We start from the raw sequence: 17,462 nt of genomic DNA, 5'->3' as shown, positions 1-17,462 counted from the left end.
ATATTAAATTAGTTTGTGTATTGATAAGCAAGATTTAAAACATAGTATGTAGTGTATATGAATGTCTTTAAAACAAATTGATCCTATTATAGTTTTGCATTATTGACTATAGTTACTACAACTACAATGACATCAATGAGGTCTTGCCTCTTACATTTTTTTCTTTTTATGTTTTAAGCAATCAGGACCGAAAAGAAAGGTAAGCTTAATATTCATAAAATTAGAGCATGAGTATAGAAGTAAAGCATCAGATTGTTTATATGATTTGAAAAATATCCATTTAATTAGCATTCACATTAAAGCTTATTTTATGAAAGGAAATGTAATGGTACAGTATGATATTTGACTGATATTTTATGTGTGGTTTTGTTTTAGCATTAATTCCTAATGGCCTTTAGAAAAAAAAGTCTCTTATTCCAGACTAGGGTAGTGGTATTTACCTATAGGACTTGCAGCCCATCTCAACAAACAAGCTTAGTGTAAATTTGTATACCTATAACCCCAGCAAGTTGGGAGATACATTAGTAAGCTCCAAAGCTAATCCTGGGCAAGACCCTGTCTGAAAAATGAGTGAAACATAAGAAGCACTGGGGATATGGCTTAAGTGTTGGAGCTCCTAGAGTATGTATACAAGGCCCTGAATTAAACCTCAGTACTGCCAATAAAACTTCCTGCAAAACAAAACTTTCAACTCACTGTGAGGGTGCACCTCTGTAATCCTAGCATTCAGGAGCAGCAGGAGAATCATGAGTTTGAGGCCAGCCTGGACTACATAGTGAGCTCAAGGCCAGTCTATGCTACACAGTGATACCTTGTCTCAAAAAAGAACAAAAATCTTTTATGGTAATACTTTTGTAGTAATACTCCTAATTTCAGTATGGAAGAGGAATAGAATTTAGCACCGTAAGCTTGGAACTAAAACTTCTTTTTTTTTTTTTTTGGTCAGTCATGGGGCCTGAACTCTCGGCCTGGGCGCTGTCCCTCAGCTCTTCAGCTCAAGGCTAGCGCTCTACCACTTGAGCCACAGCACCCACTTCTGGCTTTTTCTGCTTATATGGGGCTGAGGAATCGAACCCAGGGCCTCATGCATGCAAGGCGAGCACTCTACCACTGAGCTACCTTCCCATCCCCAGAACTAAAACTTTTAAACATCAAATGTTTTCTATTTTGGCCCCAAAAAAATTGTAATAGAATTTCATGATCAGCTCTCTATTCTGTCAGTATTTTTTCCATTTAAAAAAACATTTTTAAGTGGAGTTCAAATGTTAAACTGCTAGCCTTTAACAAGAAAACTCAGGGACAGTGCCCAGGTCCTGAGTTCAAGCTCCAGAAGCCACTGGTCCATGCCTTTAATCCTAGAGATTTGAGGATAGTTTGAAACCAGCCCAGGCAAGAAAGTCTGTGAAACTCTTACCTCTAATTAACCACCAAAAAGCTGGAAGTGGAGCTATGGCTCAAGTAGTAGAGTGCCAGCTTTGAGCAAAAAAGATCAGTGCCCAGGCCCCGAGTTCAAATTCAAGCCCAGGACAGTACAGTACATTAATATTATACGTACATATATATGTATGTATATGCATCAACATACAAGATTTCATTTTATCCATAAATGCATACAGTGTACCTTTTTCAGACACACCATCTCCCTGGTTCTCGTTTCTTCCCTTTGTAAGAACACCAGCAGCCAGTGTTTCTTTAGTAATTTGAATTAACATAAATGACATGGACAAAATGATTTTTAAGAATACACGTTTTTGTCAATAGTGAAATGATTGTAATTATTCTAAACTAAGTATCTCTAAGAGCTCCCCCTTCATCCCCCTCACCTCCAATGACAGATAAGTAGAGAAGTGAGTGTGCTTATCTAGTTATACTTTCCTGAGATACCAAAAGTAGTTTTGTTGACACCACCCTTATAACTCCCAAGCAGTTAAAGGCCCTTAAAGCAATACCTTCCCCTGATTGGTGAGTATAGAAGAAGGGAATTCCTATCATTTTATTTCACTTCATAAGAATCATGAAAAAGAAATGTTTTCTTGTCAGTTTTTCTCTTTCAATAAGTCATTACTTCTTGTCAGATACATATCAGTCATTTTATATCATCTTAATTTTTGACTAGCAGAGACTACCTTTGTAGCAAGGCTATAACAAAACATTTAAAATAAAATTGCTGGTAATGGGCATTAAATATATGCAGTCACATGTTTCATCCAAATAATTATTTACCTGTATGTTACAGTTTTAGGTACTGTTACATTCTCAGAATGTTAGATCTTAGATAATTTTCTCTTTCACAGTAACCTTAGTGAGTTTATGTGATTCTTTCCCACTGCTTTTACCGCTTATGCATATTTCTGTACTGGTAGCTTATTCATGGATACATTGAGCAAATATTTACATGCCTAAATGTGCCAGGTATGCTGCAAGTATCAGACTGAAATCCTTAACTCTGGTAGCTTGCAGAAAAGGCCAGAAAACAGATAGTTAACTAGCATAGACCACAGGCTCATTTTTTGTTATGCAATGAATTAATAATCTTTGCCCAACTTTAAAGGAAAAGTTGGGACAAATGAGATAATTATATATTGACTGCACTGTAATAAAAGTAAGATTACTGAAAATAAGTAGTTATAGCATTGAAATTTTTTCATAAAGATTAACTCTAGAGAATGTAAAACTCTTAGATGTATAGGCACAATGTTTTGAAAAGACCCTGTATCACATACACCTGAGTACTCCGCAACTTACTTATTGTTAGGACTAATTTAACCCAGGTCCTTTGGATCCTTCTGTTAAATTACTTTGTTTCTCTCTTTCCACTGGTTTGTGCTAGGAACCTAATACTTTGCACATGCAATACCTTGCATAAGTCTGCTGGTGAGCTGTATCCCCAGGCCTATTTTGAATTTTTCAAAAGTTAAACTAAGAAGAGCCTTTGTGTAATTAACAGATTTTACTTGGTAGTTTTTTATTTCTGTGTTTTCCTCCTCCTGAGTAATAAACGACATTTTTTTTTCTGATCTCTAATGAGTCATCTCTTATCTTACCACATATCTTGTACATAATGAACTGTGAATCTCTGAAATGAATTGCTTATAGAAATACAGTTAATGACGTCGTTTAAGGATTCAGGTGGACCTGTTGCAACAATGAGAAGTACAAAATGTCATGTCAAAACCAGCTTTACAATGTCGGTGGGGGGGTGGAGGGGGGGGTATGATTGGGTGGGGGGGAGGGGGAGGCTGGGAAGGGAGGTGAAGGGTAAACAAAGGAGGAGGCTGCAATGCTTGGTAAGAAATGTATGCATTATCCTGCCCATGTAATTGTAACCCCTCAGTACAGTATGTTCTCAAATAAAATAAAATAAAATAAAAAAAAACAAAAAAACAAAAACCCTATTTGGACAACATTAAAAAAAAAAAGAAATACAGTTAATGTAATGAAAGCAAGGAAGTTATAAAATGTTAATTTGCCCTTGGTTTTTCCATTTGCATATAATAAGGGACATTGGTATATGTTGTAAACTTAAAACCCATTTAAAAAACCATACAAATAAATATACTAAGTTTAGAGTCTGCTAACTTAGAAAAACTGCTGCCAGTTTTCTTTTTATGAGTAATCTTAATAATGTAAATAAACCAGTTTTTTTGAGGGTATTGAGTCTTGAAGTTAGGGCTTTAACATTGCTGCTTTGCTCTTTGACTCAAGGCTGTAGCCTTACCACTTCAGCCATAATTCCTCTAAAATTCTTCCCTGGCTCATGAACAGATGAATTGTGAGTGCAGTTTTGTGCTTGTTCCAGCACCCTAGAATATATAATCTGGTATTTGAATTGCTTATTTTCTTTCTTTGCCCTCTCCCTGGATAAGGAATATAATGACCCATTATAAAATTAAGCACAAACTGGGCACTGATGCTTATCACGCCTGTCATCCTAGCTATTCAGGAGGCTGAGATCTGAGGATCACCGTTCAAAACCAGCTCGGGCAGGGAACTCTGTGAGACTCTTTATCTCCAATAAACCACTCAGAAAACTGGAAATGGTGCTAAGGCTCAAGTGGTAGAGTGCTAGCTTTGAGCTGAAGAACAGCATCTAGGCCCAGAGTTCAAGCCCCACAACTGGACCTTCCCCCAACCACCCCCCCAAAAAATAAAGCACATAGTAGTTATTTTAATTTAAAGCACATAGTAGTTATTTTAATTTAGGATATACTTTCATTATTCTTATTATAAAGAATGTTTCATATTTTAGAGAAGTTTGAAACAAAAACAGTACAAAAGTGAAAAGGATCAAATCAAAACAGGAAATACAAGAGTTGTTTACTATCAGGGTGAGTTTGAAGATGGAGTGTGGTTCTGCACAATACATCCCAGCCACGCAGGTCTGAGATGGGAAGGTTGTAGTTCAAGACAGGCTGGGCAATAGATGGAGAACCCCATCTCCAAAAAGAGAAAAGTATAGCTAGAGATTATAGTTTTTAAAAAGCCACCAAAGAATTGAATGTTATTACATTGTTGCAGTTCATTTCTTTTTTATCTTTTTTTCAATATACCTTTAAATATATTTAACATTCACTATGTGTAGTCATAATGAAAATACAACTCTGTTCTGAATTTTCACCTAATAAATAAGACCTAAACATTTACCTGTATCATTAAATTGGCTTCTAGGAAAACTTTTAATAACCTCATAGAAGTTTATCTTACAAATAAATATAACTTACCCATTTTCCATTTCTGGTTTTCTTTTTTTGGAGGGGGAGGGGGGTCCGGTCTTGGGCCTGAACTCAGCCTGGGTACTGTCCCTTGAGCTCTTCAGCTCAAGGCTAGCGCTCTACCACTTGAGCCATAGCGCCACTTCTGGCTTTTTTCTTTTTGCTTGTGTGGTGCTTGAGAATCGAACCCAGGGCCTCAGGCTTGCAAGGCAAGCGCTCTACCACTGAGCCACCTTCCCAGCCCTATTTCTGGTTTTCTTTACTATCATATAAAACAGATTCATGCAACAACGTTGCATTAAAAATCTTTAACTGCATCTCTTAGAAAAGTCTCTGATAAAAAGGATTCGTTGAGCTAGCCTACAAATGTTTCAGTGAGTACTGCTAAATTTTTATAGGGAAACCAGTACTATAAATTACTGCCTCAAGGTATCTGAAGATTAAATTACATTCAGATGATACTTTCATTCTTGGAATTATAAGAGAGTTGTCTGAAATTTTAAAAATAAAAAGAATTCATCAAGGTAACAGTCAAGGATACTAAAAGCACTTTCACATCTAGTCAGCTGAAGTATGTATGTAAAGAAATTTCATGCATGGTAGTACCTAAAATTAAGTAAATTCACTTACTCATATGTATAAAGAACCAAATTATGATGCATGTATGTGTTATTTAAATCATTTTTCTTTAAAGTGAATTAATATATTAAAATCTGCGGGGGGGGGTTATTAAAGAAATTTGAGTATTTGATTTTCAAACTGATTTGAAAGCATAAATACATGACAAAGAGTTTCCTTTGGAAAAGAATAACTGGACCAGACACTGGTGGCTTATGCCTGTTATAAAAAATATCTGGAGACAAGAGAGATATATCTGCTATATAAAATCTACTGTGAAGAAAATTGAGATTAAACATGGTAATACTAGGAAAAAACTATAAGTATTGTAAGATAGTAAACAAACTAGAGTATCTTTGTATACTCAACTTCCTGTCACCCCTTTCTGTCAATAAGTCAGAGTAAGTCTACAAATGTTTTCAAGTCCATGAATAATGGCATGTGTACTTCAGCTGATGATATGGTAGTTGGGCAGAGTAGCCAGTGGTTTGGTTTTGGACAGCATTGCCATCCTTGTGTGGATTTTGTTTATTGACCTGATGGCTTTGCCTCTGAGCTAGTGCAAGACCTTGAGTATTGTTGTTTTTTTTTTTGGGGGTGGGGGAAGGGGTCCGGTCGTGGGCCTGAACTCTGGGCCTGGGCACTCACTGTCCCTCAGCTCTTCAGCTCAAGGCTAGCGCTCTACCACTTGAGCCACAGCGCCACTTCCGACTTTTTTTCTTTTTGCTTATGTGGTGTTGAGGGATCGAACCCAGGGCCTCATGCATGCAAGGCAAGTGCTCTACCACTGAGCCACCTTCCCAGCCTGACCTTGAGTGTTTTAAACCTCAGTATTGTCAAAATAAAACTCACTCAGGTTCTGGCTTTCAGACAATCACTTTCTAATGAAAGAACCATGGAAAAATGCTGATTCTGGGGACCTGATAAAAGCACAAATTGACTTATGCCAGAAGCCCAGCAATTAAAAGGGTGAATGCTTCAGAAGCAGCATGTGTACTAAAACTTGCAGTGATTCAGGAATGATTGAAATGTGACCCACAAACTAGTATTCTATATTTTATAAATATTGTTACATTTTCCTGTAGTTAATTTAAAAACCAACAACAAAAAGGATAGGTAAGCATACAGGAGCCAACTAAAAGAACTCCCAAGGGATCTACTAAAATTAGATTCTAATCATATAGGTAAAGTAAATGTTATACTGCTATATATAAATCATGTATTAAATCTGGTGCTGGTGACCCATGTTTGTAATCTTAGCTACCTAAAACACTGAGTTCTGAGGATGCTATTCAAAGTCAGCCGGGGAAGAAAATTATGAGATTCTTTTCTCCAATTAATTACCAAGAAGGAAGCTGTGGCCCAAGTGGCAGAGTGCTAGTCTTGAGCAAAAAAAGAAGAAGCTCAATGATAGTGCCAAGGCCCTGAGTCCAAGCCCTAACAATGACACCAAAAAAAGAAAAAAAAATGTATTTTATTATTTTAGCTATCTCAAACAATTTTAGACTAATACTGGATTTGCAAATGAAGTGTAACAAGCTACATAAAATGAACCGGGAGACACAGTAAAGTTCTTTTCCTTAGAGAAGAATTTCATAGTAATGATACTCCCCTCTTCAGACACTCAAGCTTGATGACCCTCCGTCTTTTTCAGTGTGGGCTGGTCTTGTTGCCCAGCAGAGTATGGAAAGAAAAAAAAATAGTTATGCAAGAGATAAATCTGGTAAAGATTACCTTAAGCAAGAAACTAAATTTAATATCAGGGAAAAGTGATATTGATACCATGTACCCCAACTGATATAAGAAGGGAAGTTTACCTCTGGAGTTTTACCCCAGACGTACAACGTCAATCTAATCCTGAGAAAACAGACTGGGGAAGAGAACAAACGTGGTCACCTAATGAATACAGGTGCCCTGAATTAGATCCTGGAAGACAAAACAGGTACTATTGGAATAGCTGAGACAATCCAAATAATGTTGAAAGTTTCACTAGGAATAACTGTTCCAATAATTATTCTTAGGTTTTGTTTTTGTGGCAATACTGGAGGTAGAGCCTAGGGTCTTGCCCTTGGCACACAGGTACTTTCCCACTTGAATCAAGCCCTCACCCTTGATTTATATGTGTGTGTGTATATATATATACATATATATATACATGCATATACATATATGCATGTATATACACAAAGTGTACTTTCCCACTTGAATCAAGCCCTCAGCCCTTGACTTATATGTGTGTGTGTATATATATATATATATATATATACACACACACGCATATACATATATGTATGTATATATACAAAGTGTACTTTCCCACTTGAATCAAGCCCTCAGCCCTTGATTTATATGTATGTATATATACATACGTATGTATATATGTATGTGTGTGTTTTACTATATGTCTTTTGTTTTGTGATTTGGTGCCGGTACTGGAGTAGGACCTAGCTGCTATCTGTGAGATTTTTTTTTTTTTGGCACAACCTGGCACTCCACCATTTGAGTCACGCATCCACTTTCAGCTTCTTTGGATGTTAAATTGGAGTTAAGAGTCTCCTGGGCATTCCCGCTCCAGGCTGGCTTCAAACAACAGTCTTCAGATCTCAGCTTTCAGAGTAGCTGTGATTACATGGTGTCCTAATCTAGGCTGCTACGTATTCAGGTATTAACATTAGGACAAGGAACGCGAGGGAATTACTAAGTGTCTTCACAACTGTTTTGCAAACTTAAAATTACTTCAAAATTAAGTTTACTAGGAAAACTTATTAAACCTTGAACCTTAGTAAACCTTGAACAAAGAGGCCCTTTGATATTATTTTAACAATTCTGGGTCTGGGTGTGTGATTCAAGTGCTATCTGGGAAGCATAACATCCTAAATCCAAATCCCATCAGTGGGGAAGAAAATTATGGATAGAGATTTTGCAATAAATTTTATGCATCTTATAAAATCTTAGGTTCATAAAGTGGGGCTTCTAAAAGATCTAACAAAACAAACACTAAGAAGCAGCAAATTCTACCTGCCTACAAAGAGAGATGAGATGAGAAGAAAATTTGCCTGGTTCTGCTTGATTTGCTACTGAAAAGTAAGACCATAGGTTTGAACTTCATACCAGTTGGGAGTTTTAGATTTCTTTTTGTAAGAATGAATGTATTGATTGCCAGGTATTGGTGGCTAACGCCTGTAAACCTACCTACTCAGGAGGCTGATATCTGAGTGTCACAGTTGGAAGCCAGCCCAGGTAGGAAAGTCCATGAGTTTCTGATCTTTAATCAATCACCAAAAAGCTGGAAGAGCTGTAGCTCAAGTGGTAGAGCACTAGCCTTGAGCAAAAAAGCTCAGGGATGGTGTCCATATCCTGGGTTCAAGTCCCAGGACTGGCACAAGAAAAAAAAAATGAAAGTATCATCAAACTAAGATGCCAACATAGATTAAAGTGATAGAGGGAATGGGAACATATGTGTACATGTGTGGAAATGTTAACAGAATCCCATTGGGCCACTAATTGTGCTCATATTTAAAAATACACTTTTAGAAAAGATTATTTAACAAAATTAAATTTAGAACTGTATTTTAGGCCAGGTGTTGTTGTACACATCTGTCTGTAGTATTGACTGAAGGGAAACTGAGGCAAAGGATTAAATAGTCATGGCTAGCTCTTGTCTCCAAAAGCAAAAGAAAACAATATTTTAGAGATAAGATAGTTTATGACTAGAAAGTTAATTCTTTTATAAATCATATACATCAAGTTATAGTAAAAGTCCTATGTTCTTGCTTTAAAGTGAAGGTATACTTTCTGTATTTTGTTTGTTGTGTCTTTTTTAAATTTTTTAATGGCAGGTATTAGTTGTACATAGGAATTCCATTTGATGTTTCCCTAAGTGCTTACTGTGTATCCCAATTAAGCCCATCCCCTCCAACTCTCCATTATCCTCCCCACCTTCGGGAAGAATTTCACTAGGTTTTATTTTATCTTCATGTATGTAGAATCCTTGACAATATTTTCCTACCTTTACCTTGTTCTTTGCCCTTCCCCATCCTGCTTGCATCCACCCATCTATTTCACATTCTTGACAGTTTTTTTTAGGACTAGATTGTGCAAATTAGAACATGCGATATTTGACTTTCTTAGCCTGGCTTATTTTGTTTAACATAATCTCTAGTTCTACCTATTTTCTTGCAAGTGATATAATTTCATTATTTATAACTTAATAATGCTTATGTGTATACTAATTTTTTCTTGCCCATTTATTGGTTCATGGTTTTAAAACAACACTTAATTTTTTTCTATTTTTATGAAAGAACAGGAAAACTGGCTGTAAAGCCTGAAAATAGGGACAGATTTACATAATTATTAATACTATTGTTACATAATTATTGATATTACATTAATATTTCAGTACACGATAAGATTATGGATATCATGTGATGTTTTCACTGTGTTGATCCTTATTAGCAATGTATGGCTCAGTGTACTGTGTCAAACTGGAAATAACATAGTTCATTGTAGTTTATTTTAATTAATCACTGTGCATGCAAATATGATTTACTATTTCAGATTATTTATATCAGTTATTTTTACTGAATAATCCAGTGCTTTTGGCTTGCCCCAGTGTAAGTAATTAGCAAGTTTGAAATAAAAATAGAAATCTTTTTTTTCCCCAAATTTTTTATTGTGATTAAGTGGTTACATAATTTCCCAAATTTCACAGTATTGTGGGATAGTGATGCTTAGTTAAAGTCACAAACACATTCTAACTTTCATGGAGCAAATTGTCTATCATGGTCTATAACAAAATAGAAATCTTTTATTTCCAGACCTTGTGTCATTCTGTGTCAAAGAATTGCTTTCCTTGTTTCGTTGTCCACATTTTAAGAATGTGCAAGACAGTTGATATTGTGTTCACATTGGTAATATTTTGTTTATATCAGATTCAATTTCTGTGTACAAAGTTGGACATTTTTTCCAGAATATAGAGTTATAAAAATTAGGGTTTGTAAAGCAATTATTTGATTTAAACAAAAGTATTGCATTATATGTATGTAATTCTTCAGTGGACAATGGGAAGACTATAAGAATATGTACTTTGTTTTAGTCCTAATACAGTATAGTTAAAAACTGAAAGCATGTTTCCTTTTTTAGAGCATCATTACTCCCATGACAACATGACACATTCTCAGCATTATAACGTGCACCCTTGTAAATCTTCAGATCTTGGCAGGGTGGAAATTGCTCACTTGTACCAGATGTTGCTCACCTCATCAACACTGGTACAGTATGCCAGGATTCTGTTTCTGGCATTGACATTTAATAATTTTATTACTATGGACAAGTTAATTGTTTTTATTGTGCCTCATCATCAAATACTTTATAACATCATTTGGAATAAAAGAACAAATAGATAATAGATACAAAGCACTTGGAACTGTACCTGGCACATCAACTCAAATGTTTGCTAACTGCTGTTACAGATAGACCATGATCATCACTCTTAATAGCCTTTTATTTGTTTCTTTGTTTTTTCTTTCTCATTTTTTGGTGGTACTGGAGTTTGAGCTTACGGTCTTGTGTTTTTAAGGCAGGTGCTCTACCACTTGGCCTATATTCCCAGCTGTGTCATTGTTATATTTTGTTTTCATTTTAAGTGCTTTTGAGTTTCACAATGTAGGAATATGCCCTGAAAATATTGATCACCAGTGTGAATTGATTTATAAATAATAGGGTAGCCTCTTTTTAATCACCTGATTACAGAGGTCTAGTATTAGTAGATCTTATTAACAGTCAGAAAGTATGTTAAGTATGGTAACTCCTGTAGTTTATTATATACTTTATTGTATACTGTCCCACAGCTAGTTACAGGATTTCTGTTTCACGTATTACAAGGATTATTATTTAAATTGGTTGTATGCTGGGCTGCATCTAGTGATGCATGCATAGAATCCCAACATCTGATAGGCTTAGGTAGGAGGATCTCAAGTTCAAGGCCACCTTTGGTGTATAGTAATTGTGTCAAAAATTTTAAAAACCTGTGAAAGTAGGTTAATATTTAAGGCAGGTGTACTTATTTCCCTCTCATAATGTCATATTACAACTAAAATACTTGTTCCACAGTTGCTAATTTTATACATGGCATTTTGTTTTAGTGATTTTTGTCATTGTTCTCAAGATCAGTGTTTTTACTTAACGTTTCTTAATTGATTTGTTTCTAAAACTAAAGACATTTATAGTAAACTGGACAAATTTAACAATATTGTAGTGTGTAATTCCTTATCCAAAATGTATGACTTTTAATGTTTTTCTTAAAGGTGAGTTTTAGAAAAATTGTACAGGTTTGTACATTTGAGAGATATATAGCACTTTCTAAAGTGATTATTTTGAAAGCTAGATATATCTAGGGTCTGTAGTTCCACTTAGTTGGGAAGCTGAGGCAAGAGGATTGCTTGAGTTCAGGAGTTTGAGGCTGTAGTGAGACATGAATCTCTAAAAATAAAGATCATTAAATTTAATTGAACTGATTACTTTGAAAGGACACTAATTTCAATGTATCAAATACTTATTCAACAATCTGCCTGTATTGACATCTGGGGGATTGATTTTAAGTGAGATAGTCAGTACTTTTTAGAGATTTTACAGTGCCTCTAGCTTTACTTAGTATATTTACATAACATAGTTTTAATATTTTATAGTGTTACTTTCTATATGACAGTGAAGCTAGATTACTTTCAATCCATGTATCCATGTATTTTAAGTATCCCCTTAACATAACATTTTGAAAAGTATATTTCCTATTTGAGTAAAACTATAAATTTCCTTTTATAGGAAGGAATATCCACCTCATGTCCAAAAAGCTGAAATTAATGCTATAAGGATAAGTCGGCCCCAAAGTGTTGGTAAGTGTGAAATTTTTTTTTTTAATTTAATTTTATTTTATTTGAGACCATACTGTACAGAGGGGTTACAATTACATGGGCAGGATAATGCATACATTTCTTACCAAGCATTGCAGCCTCCTCCTTTGTTTACACTTCACCTCCCTTCCCAGCCTCCCCCCTCCCAATCCTTCCCCCCCTCCGCCCCACACCGACATTGTAAAGCTCGTTTTTGACATGACATTTTGTACTTCTCATTGTTGCAACAGGTCCACCTGAATTAAGTGTGAAATTTTATGTGTCACCTGTGAAATATTTTGAATTGCTGCATGAAAAATACAAAATACAACTCTGACTGTAGAACATTCACAGGAGTAATAGAAATATACAGAAAAAATTGTAATTAGAAATTAAGATTTTTGTAATTAGAATTAAAATTTTGACTTTGATAGCAAGATGGTTGCACAGTCAACTGAAAATAGTTGGAAATCTTTCATTGTATTCCTTTTTAAGAAATCCAAAGGTTAACTGTAGATGAGCTATAATATTAGGCTGTATTGTCTTGTATTTTAATGCAAAAATAAAATATGAGGAAGTAACATTTACTTTTACTATTTGAAATCACAGTTTTTTTTTTGAGATGTGTTTCACAGTGTTGGAGGCTGGCCTTGAACTCACAATTCTCTTGCCTAGGCTTCCTAAATACCTGAGACAATAGGCAAATGCCACTGTGCACCATTGTGCCCAGCTGAAAATAGTGATTCTTAACAGTTGTCTTTCCTTGTTTTTAAAGTTGTGATGAGGGCTGGGAAGGTGGCTCAGTGGTAGAGTGTTTGCCTTGCATGCCTGAGGCCCTGGGTTCAATTCCTCAGCACCACATAAACAAAAAGAAAAAAAACCAAAGTGGCGCTGTGGCTCAAGTGGTAGAGCGCTAGCCTTGAGCTGAAGGGCTGAGGGACAGCGCGCAGGCCCAGAGTTTGGGCCCCATGACTGACCAAAAAAAAAAAAGCAAACTTGTGTTGGCTTTCAGTTCTGAACTCTTCAATTATTTTAAACATATAGATTTTCTTGATAGCCAAGAGTTAATGTGAAACTTTCATTCTTTTTTACATTGGGTGAATATCTTTTCTATGTGCCTTGAATATAACCTCTGTTTTATAAAGAGGATTTTTCCAAGCCTGTTTTTATCTTTTCCCTTTAACCTTTAGTTGTTACGTTTGTGAATTATTGCACTTTGCAATACATTGCTTATTCTGTGTTTCCATTTAACAATTTCATTTCAGACAGGTTAAGTGATCTGTTGGTCCATTGATTATGCCATTGATTATGGCTTTAGATGTCAGCATCTAAAAAAAGTAACTTTTTTTTTTGTGGTATTGGAGGTTGAACACCATTTTTACCATTTGAGCTAGTCCCCAAGCCCCTGATAGAAACTTTTTTTTCCCCAGTAACATTAATTAAGTTGTTAGGAATAATTTTTCTTTTTTTGCTGTTAACTTTATTTTATATCTAAAACCAGGACTCAAACTGGCTCTCTGACATTTTTATTCGTTGGCTGATGCCCTGAGCCCCATCCAGCTTTTCATAATTAACATCTTCCTAATCATAGGACCTTTATCAAAACTAAGAAATTGGGAATCAGAAGATTCTCACTTTAGTGGCTTTGTTCAAATTCACCAATTCTTCAGTAATGCCCTTCCCACATTGCAATTAATTGTCATGTTTTATTAGTTTCCTTGACCTTTGTTTTTTGTGAGGTGGGGGTGCTATATCTGAGCTTTGTGCTCAAGGCTAGCTAGCTCTTTATCATTTAAGTCAAAACTTCACTTCCAGCCTTTTTGTTAGTTTATTGGAGATAAAGAGTCTCTCAAACTTCCTGCCCAGGGCTGTGTTCTTAAAAATTTGTAAGCCATAATCCTCAGATCTCAGCCACCTGAGTAACTATTATTACAGGAATGAGCTACTTGCACCAAGCTCTTCCTTGACAATTTTGAAGATGAGGACTCATACATATAGTTAGCTTTGTGTAATGTTTCTCAGTTTTAGGTTAATGACTTTGAATGTGTGGGGTTGGAAATTGTGGCTGTGAGGTTTCTAGGCAGTCATTCTATAACTAGATCCACATTCTACCCCAGGTGATATTAAATGCAATTGAGTATATGAAGTTTTGGCAAGAATCACAAAAATTATGCCCTTTTCAGTGTATCACCTGTTATCTAATGTTGATCTGGTTGGTGACAACCAGATGATCACTTGGTTTAAGGTAGTTTCTATTTAGGTATCTTCACTGTAAATGACTGTTTCTCCTGTAGTAGTTGATAAAGTTCTTAGAGACTTTGAGACTCCTGTTTTTCCTTGGACTTTGACCTACTGATTTGAATACGGCCTTGGTGGACCACACTGGCACAATTCCTTGGTGTGTGTTTAGTGGTAATTTTCTATTCTGATCATTTTATTTGATTATATGTGGACTTGTGGCTTCATGGGACAATTTTTGTAAACTCAGGAGAGGGATATTGATATTTAAGATGTAAACTTTTTATTTTGAGAAGAAGAGTGCTACATTGAGATGCTGGCCTGTTTGTTTAATTACATTAGAGGACAGCAGAGCTGTTTTCAGCTCCTGTTATGTTAGGTAGGTGCTTGTATGTAGGATGAACAGCAATACTAAACTAATACTGTGTGTGTTGTTAACTGAAGATTACATTTGACTAAGTTTCCTTTAGAGATCTTTGATCACAATTCCTGACCTAACTCTTGGAAAAATTTTGTCTTAAAAAGAAATTTGCAAAAATGGTGCTGTGGCTCTAAGCGGTAGAGCACGAGTTGAGCAAAAGAGCTCAGAGACAGTGCCCAGGCCCTGAGTTCAAGCCTTATGACTAACCAAAAAAAAATTATTTTTTTTTTTTTTTGTTGGTCGTGGGGCTTGAACTCGGATTGGGCGCCGCTGTCCCTGTGCTCTTCAGCTCAAGGTGATCGCTCTACTGCTTGAGCCACAGTGTCACTTCCAGTTTTCTAGTGGCTTATTGGAGATAAGAGTCTCGCGGACTGCTGGGGCTGGCTTTGAACCGAGATCCTCAGATCTCAGCCTCCTGAGTAGCTAGGATTACAGGCGTGAGCCACCAGCACCTGGCTAAAAAAAATTTGGGGGGGGGGAGGGGTCGGGTTGTGGGGCCTGAACTCTGGGCCTGGGCACTGTCCCTCAGCTCTTCAGCTCAAGGCTAGCGCTCTACCACTTGAGCCACAGCGCCACTTCCGGCTTTTTTTTCTTTTTGCTTATGTGGTGCTGAGGAATAGAACCCAGGGCCTCATGCATGCAAGGCAAGTACTCTACCACTGAGCCACCTTCTCAGCCCCCTAAAAAAATGTTTTAAAAAGTGTAACAATTTAGCCGGTTGCTGGTGGCTCACACCTGTTGTAATCCTAGCTACTCAGGAAGTTGAGATCTGAGGATCGATCATGGTTCAGAGCCGGCCAGGGCAGGAATGTCTGTGAGACTCTTAATGCCTCTTAATCCCCAGAAAACTGGAAGTGATGCTGTGGCTCAAGTGGTAGAATGCTAGTCTTGAGCTGAAGAGCTGAAGGACAGCTCCCAGGCCCAGAAGTTCAAGCCCTACAACTGACAGGAAAAAGAAAAAAATCTGCAGCCAGGTGCTGGTGGCTCATGCCTGTAATCCTAGCTACTGGGAGGCTGAGATCTAAGGATCATAGTTCAAAGCCAGTCAGGGCAGAAAGTGACCCAGATACTCTTATCTCCAATTAACACTCAGAAACTGGAAGTAGCCCTGTGGCTCAAGTGGTAGAGCTCTAACCTTGAACACAAAGAGGCTTAGAGTTCAAGCCCCACAACTGACAAAAAAAAAAACCTACACGAGTGGAGCTCTGGGGTTCAGGTGGTAGAACTAGAACACTAGTTTTGAGCATAAAAGCTCAACCCCTAGGATAGGCACACACACACACAAATGAAGAGAAATCTGCCTTTTGTATCATCCAAGGTATGTTTCTTTGTTGCTGCCCTATTTATTTTGAATTTAAGATACATTTAATATGAATTTTTAGAATGTAGTCACATCTGTGCTTATCATCCCAGTATCTCCTTTTGTGGTTAAAAAAAAAAAAGCTTCTAAATTGCTAAGCATCATTTTAGATACAAGTCGTGCGTGTGTGTGTGTGTGTGTGTGTGCGCGTGCGTGTGTGCGTGCGCGCGTGCGTGTGTGCGTGTGTGCGTGCGTGTGTGCGTGCGTGCATTTGCGTGCGCGTGCTCGCACTTGTGCAGTTCTGGGGGTTTGAACAACTCCAGTTCTTGCTTTTTGATAGGTAGTTGGGCTGACATTGAACAGCAATCCTCACATTTCAACTTCCTGAGTAGCTAAGATTACAGGCATGAGCCACCAGCCTTAGCCTACATTATATTTTACATCAGATTTGGCCAATTATGGGTTAGATAAATTAAAAAAGTAAAAATTAAATTTGTACTAAGCATGGAGGGCTTTTTGTTGTTTTTAAACAACAGAATAACTTGTGATTCATCTTTACAATATATTAGCCTTTATATGTAATCTTGAGGTGATTTCATTTATATGGGAGGAATTGCACAGATTGTGTGCTACTATACTATCTCATGAAAGTGACTTCAGCATTTGTATATTTTACTATTTGTAAGGGATCTAGGAACCAGTCTTAGGAGACTAGTTTAAAAATGTCCATGTTGCTTGTTTTAAAGCCACAGCACCACTTCTGGCTTTTTCTGCTTATGTGGTGCTGAGGAATCTAACCCAGGGCCTCATGCATGCAAGGCAAGCACTCTACAACTGAGCCACCTTCCCAGCCCTACATAGATTCTTTGTTTCTAAAAGGTTTAGTAAAAAGTTGTGGTAAGGAAAAGGCTTTTCTTTCTGTACATAATTGAATTTTGTAAGACCAAACAAACAGGAAGTGGGATAGGAAAGAGAGCCCAGGCTTGACTTGAATTCCTAGGCTCCTTCAGTCTTCCTGCCTCAGCTTCCCAAGTAGCTGAGAGTATAAGCACACAGCACTGTGCCCTGCTTAGGTAGCCATATTTTAAGACTGGTTTGCTGCAAATTCAGTTTTATAGGTAATAGGTTATAATTTAGATGACTGTTATTTTCTGAAATCTAAAATGTTCTGTTCCTCATTTGTAAACTTATAGTGTGTTACTATATAGCTCTTTAGTAATCTTTTATGTGGACGATCTTTTTTGGGGGGGAGGGGGGGCGGTCCGGTTGTGGGGCCTGAACTCTGG

General features: G+C 36.8%; 1 protein-coding gene across 4 annotated transcripts in view; it reads left to right on the top strand.

Annotated features, from left to right (window-relative positions):
• Positions 1 to 17,462, top strand: part of Senp6 (SUMO specific peptidase 6) — a 99,286-nt gene that overhangs the window by 33,467 nt on the left and 48,357 nt on the right. For 2 of the 4 annotated variants that reach the window (XM_042687073.1, XM_042687075.1), the window contains exon 6: positions 12,150 to 12,220. In XM_042687073.1, coding sequence (XP_042543007.1) covers positions 12,150 to 12,220 — 71 coding nt within the window. Of the gene's footprint in view, positions 1 to 178; positions 200 to 8,392; positions 8,415 to 12,149; positions 12,221 to 17,462 lie in introns of those variants that run through there. The other 2 variants (XM_042687072.1, XM_042687074.1) reach the window with 2 other exon arrangements.

The sequence above is a fragment of the Dipodomys spectabilis genome, unplaced genomic scaffold (genome assembly GCF_019054845.1).
Source record: "Dipodomys spectabilis isolate Male_0828 unplaced genomic scaffold, ASM1905484v1 ptg000102l, whole genome shotgun sequence".
Lineage (NCBI taxonomy): Eukaryota > Metazoa > Chordata > Mammalia > Rodentia > Heteromyidae > Dipodomys > Dipodomys spectabilis.
Note: the sequence above shows the minus strand (reverse complement) of the source record. Positions and strands in the feature narration are given on the sequence as shown.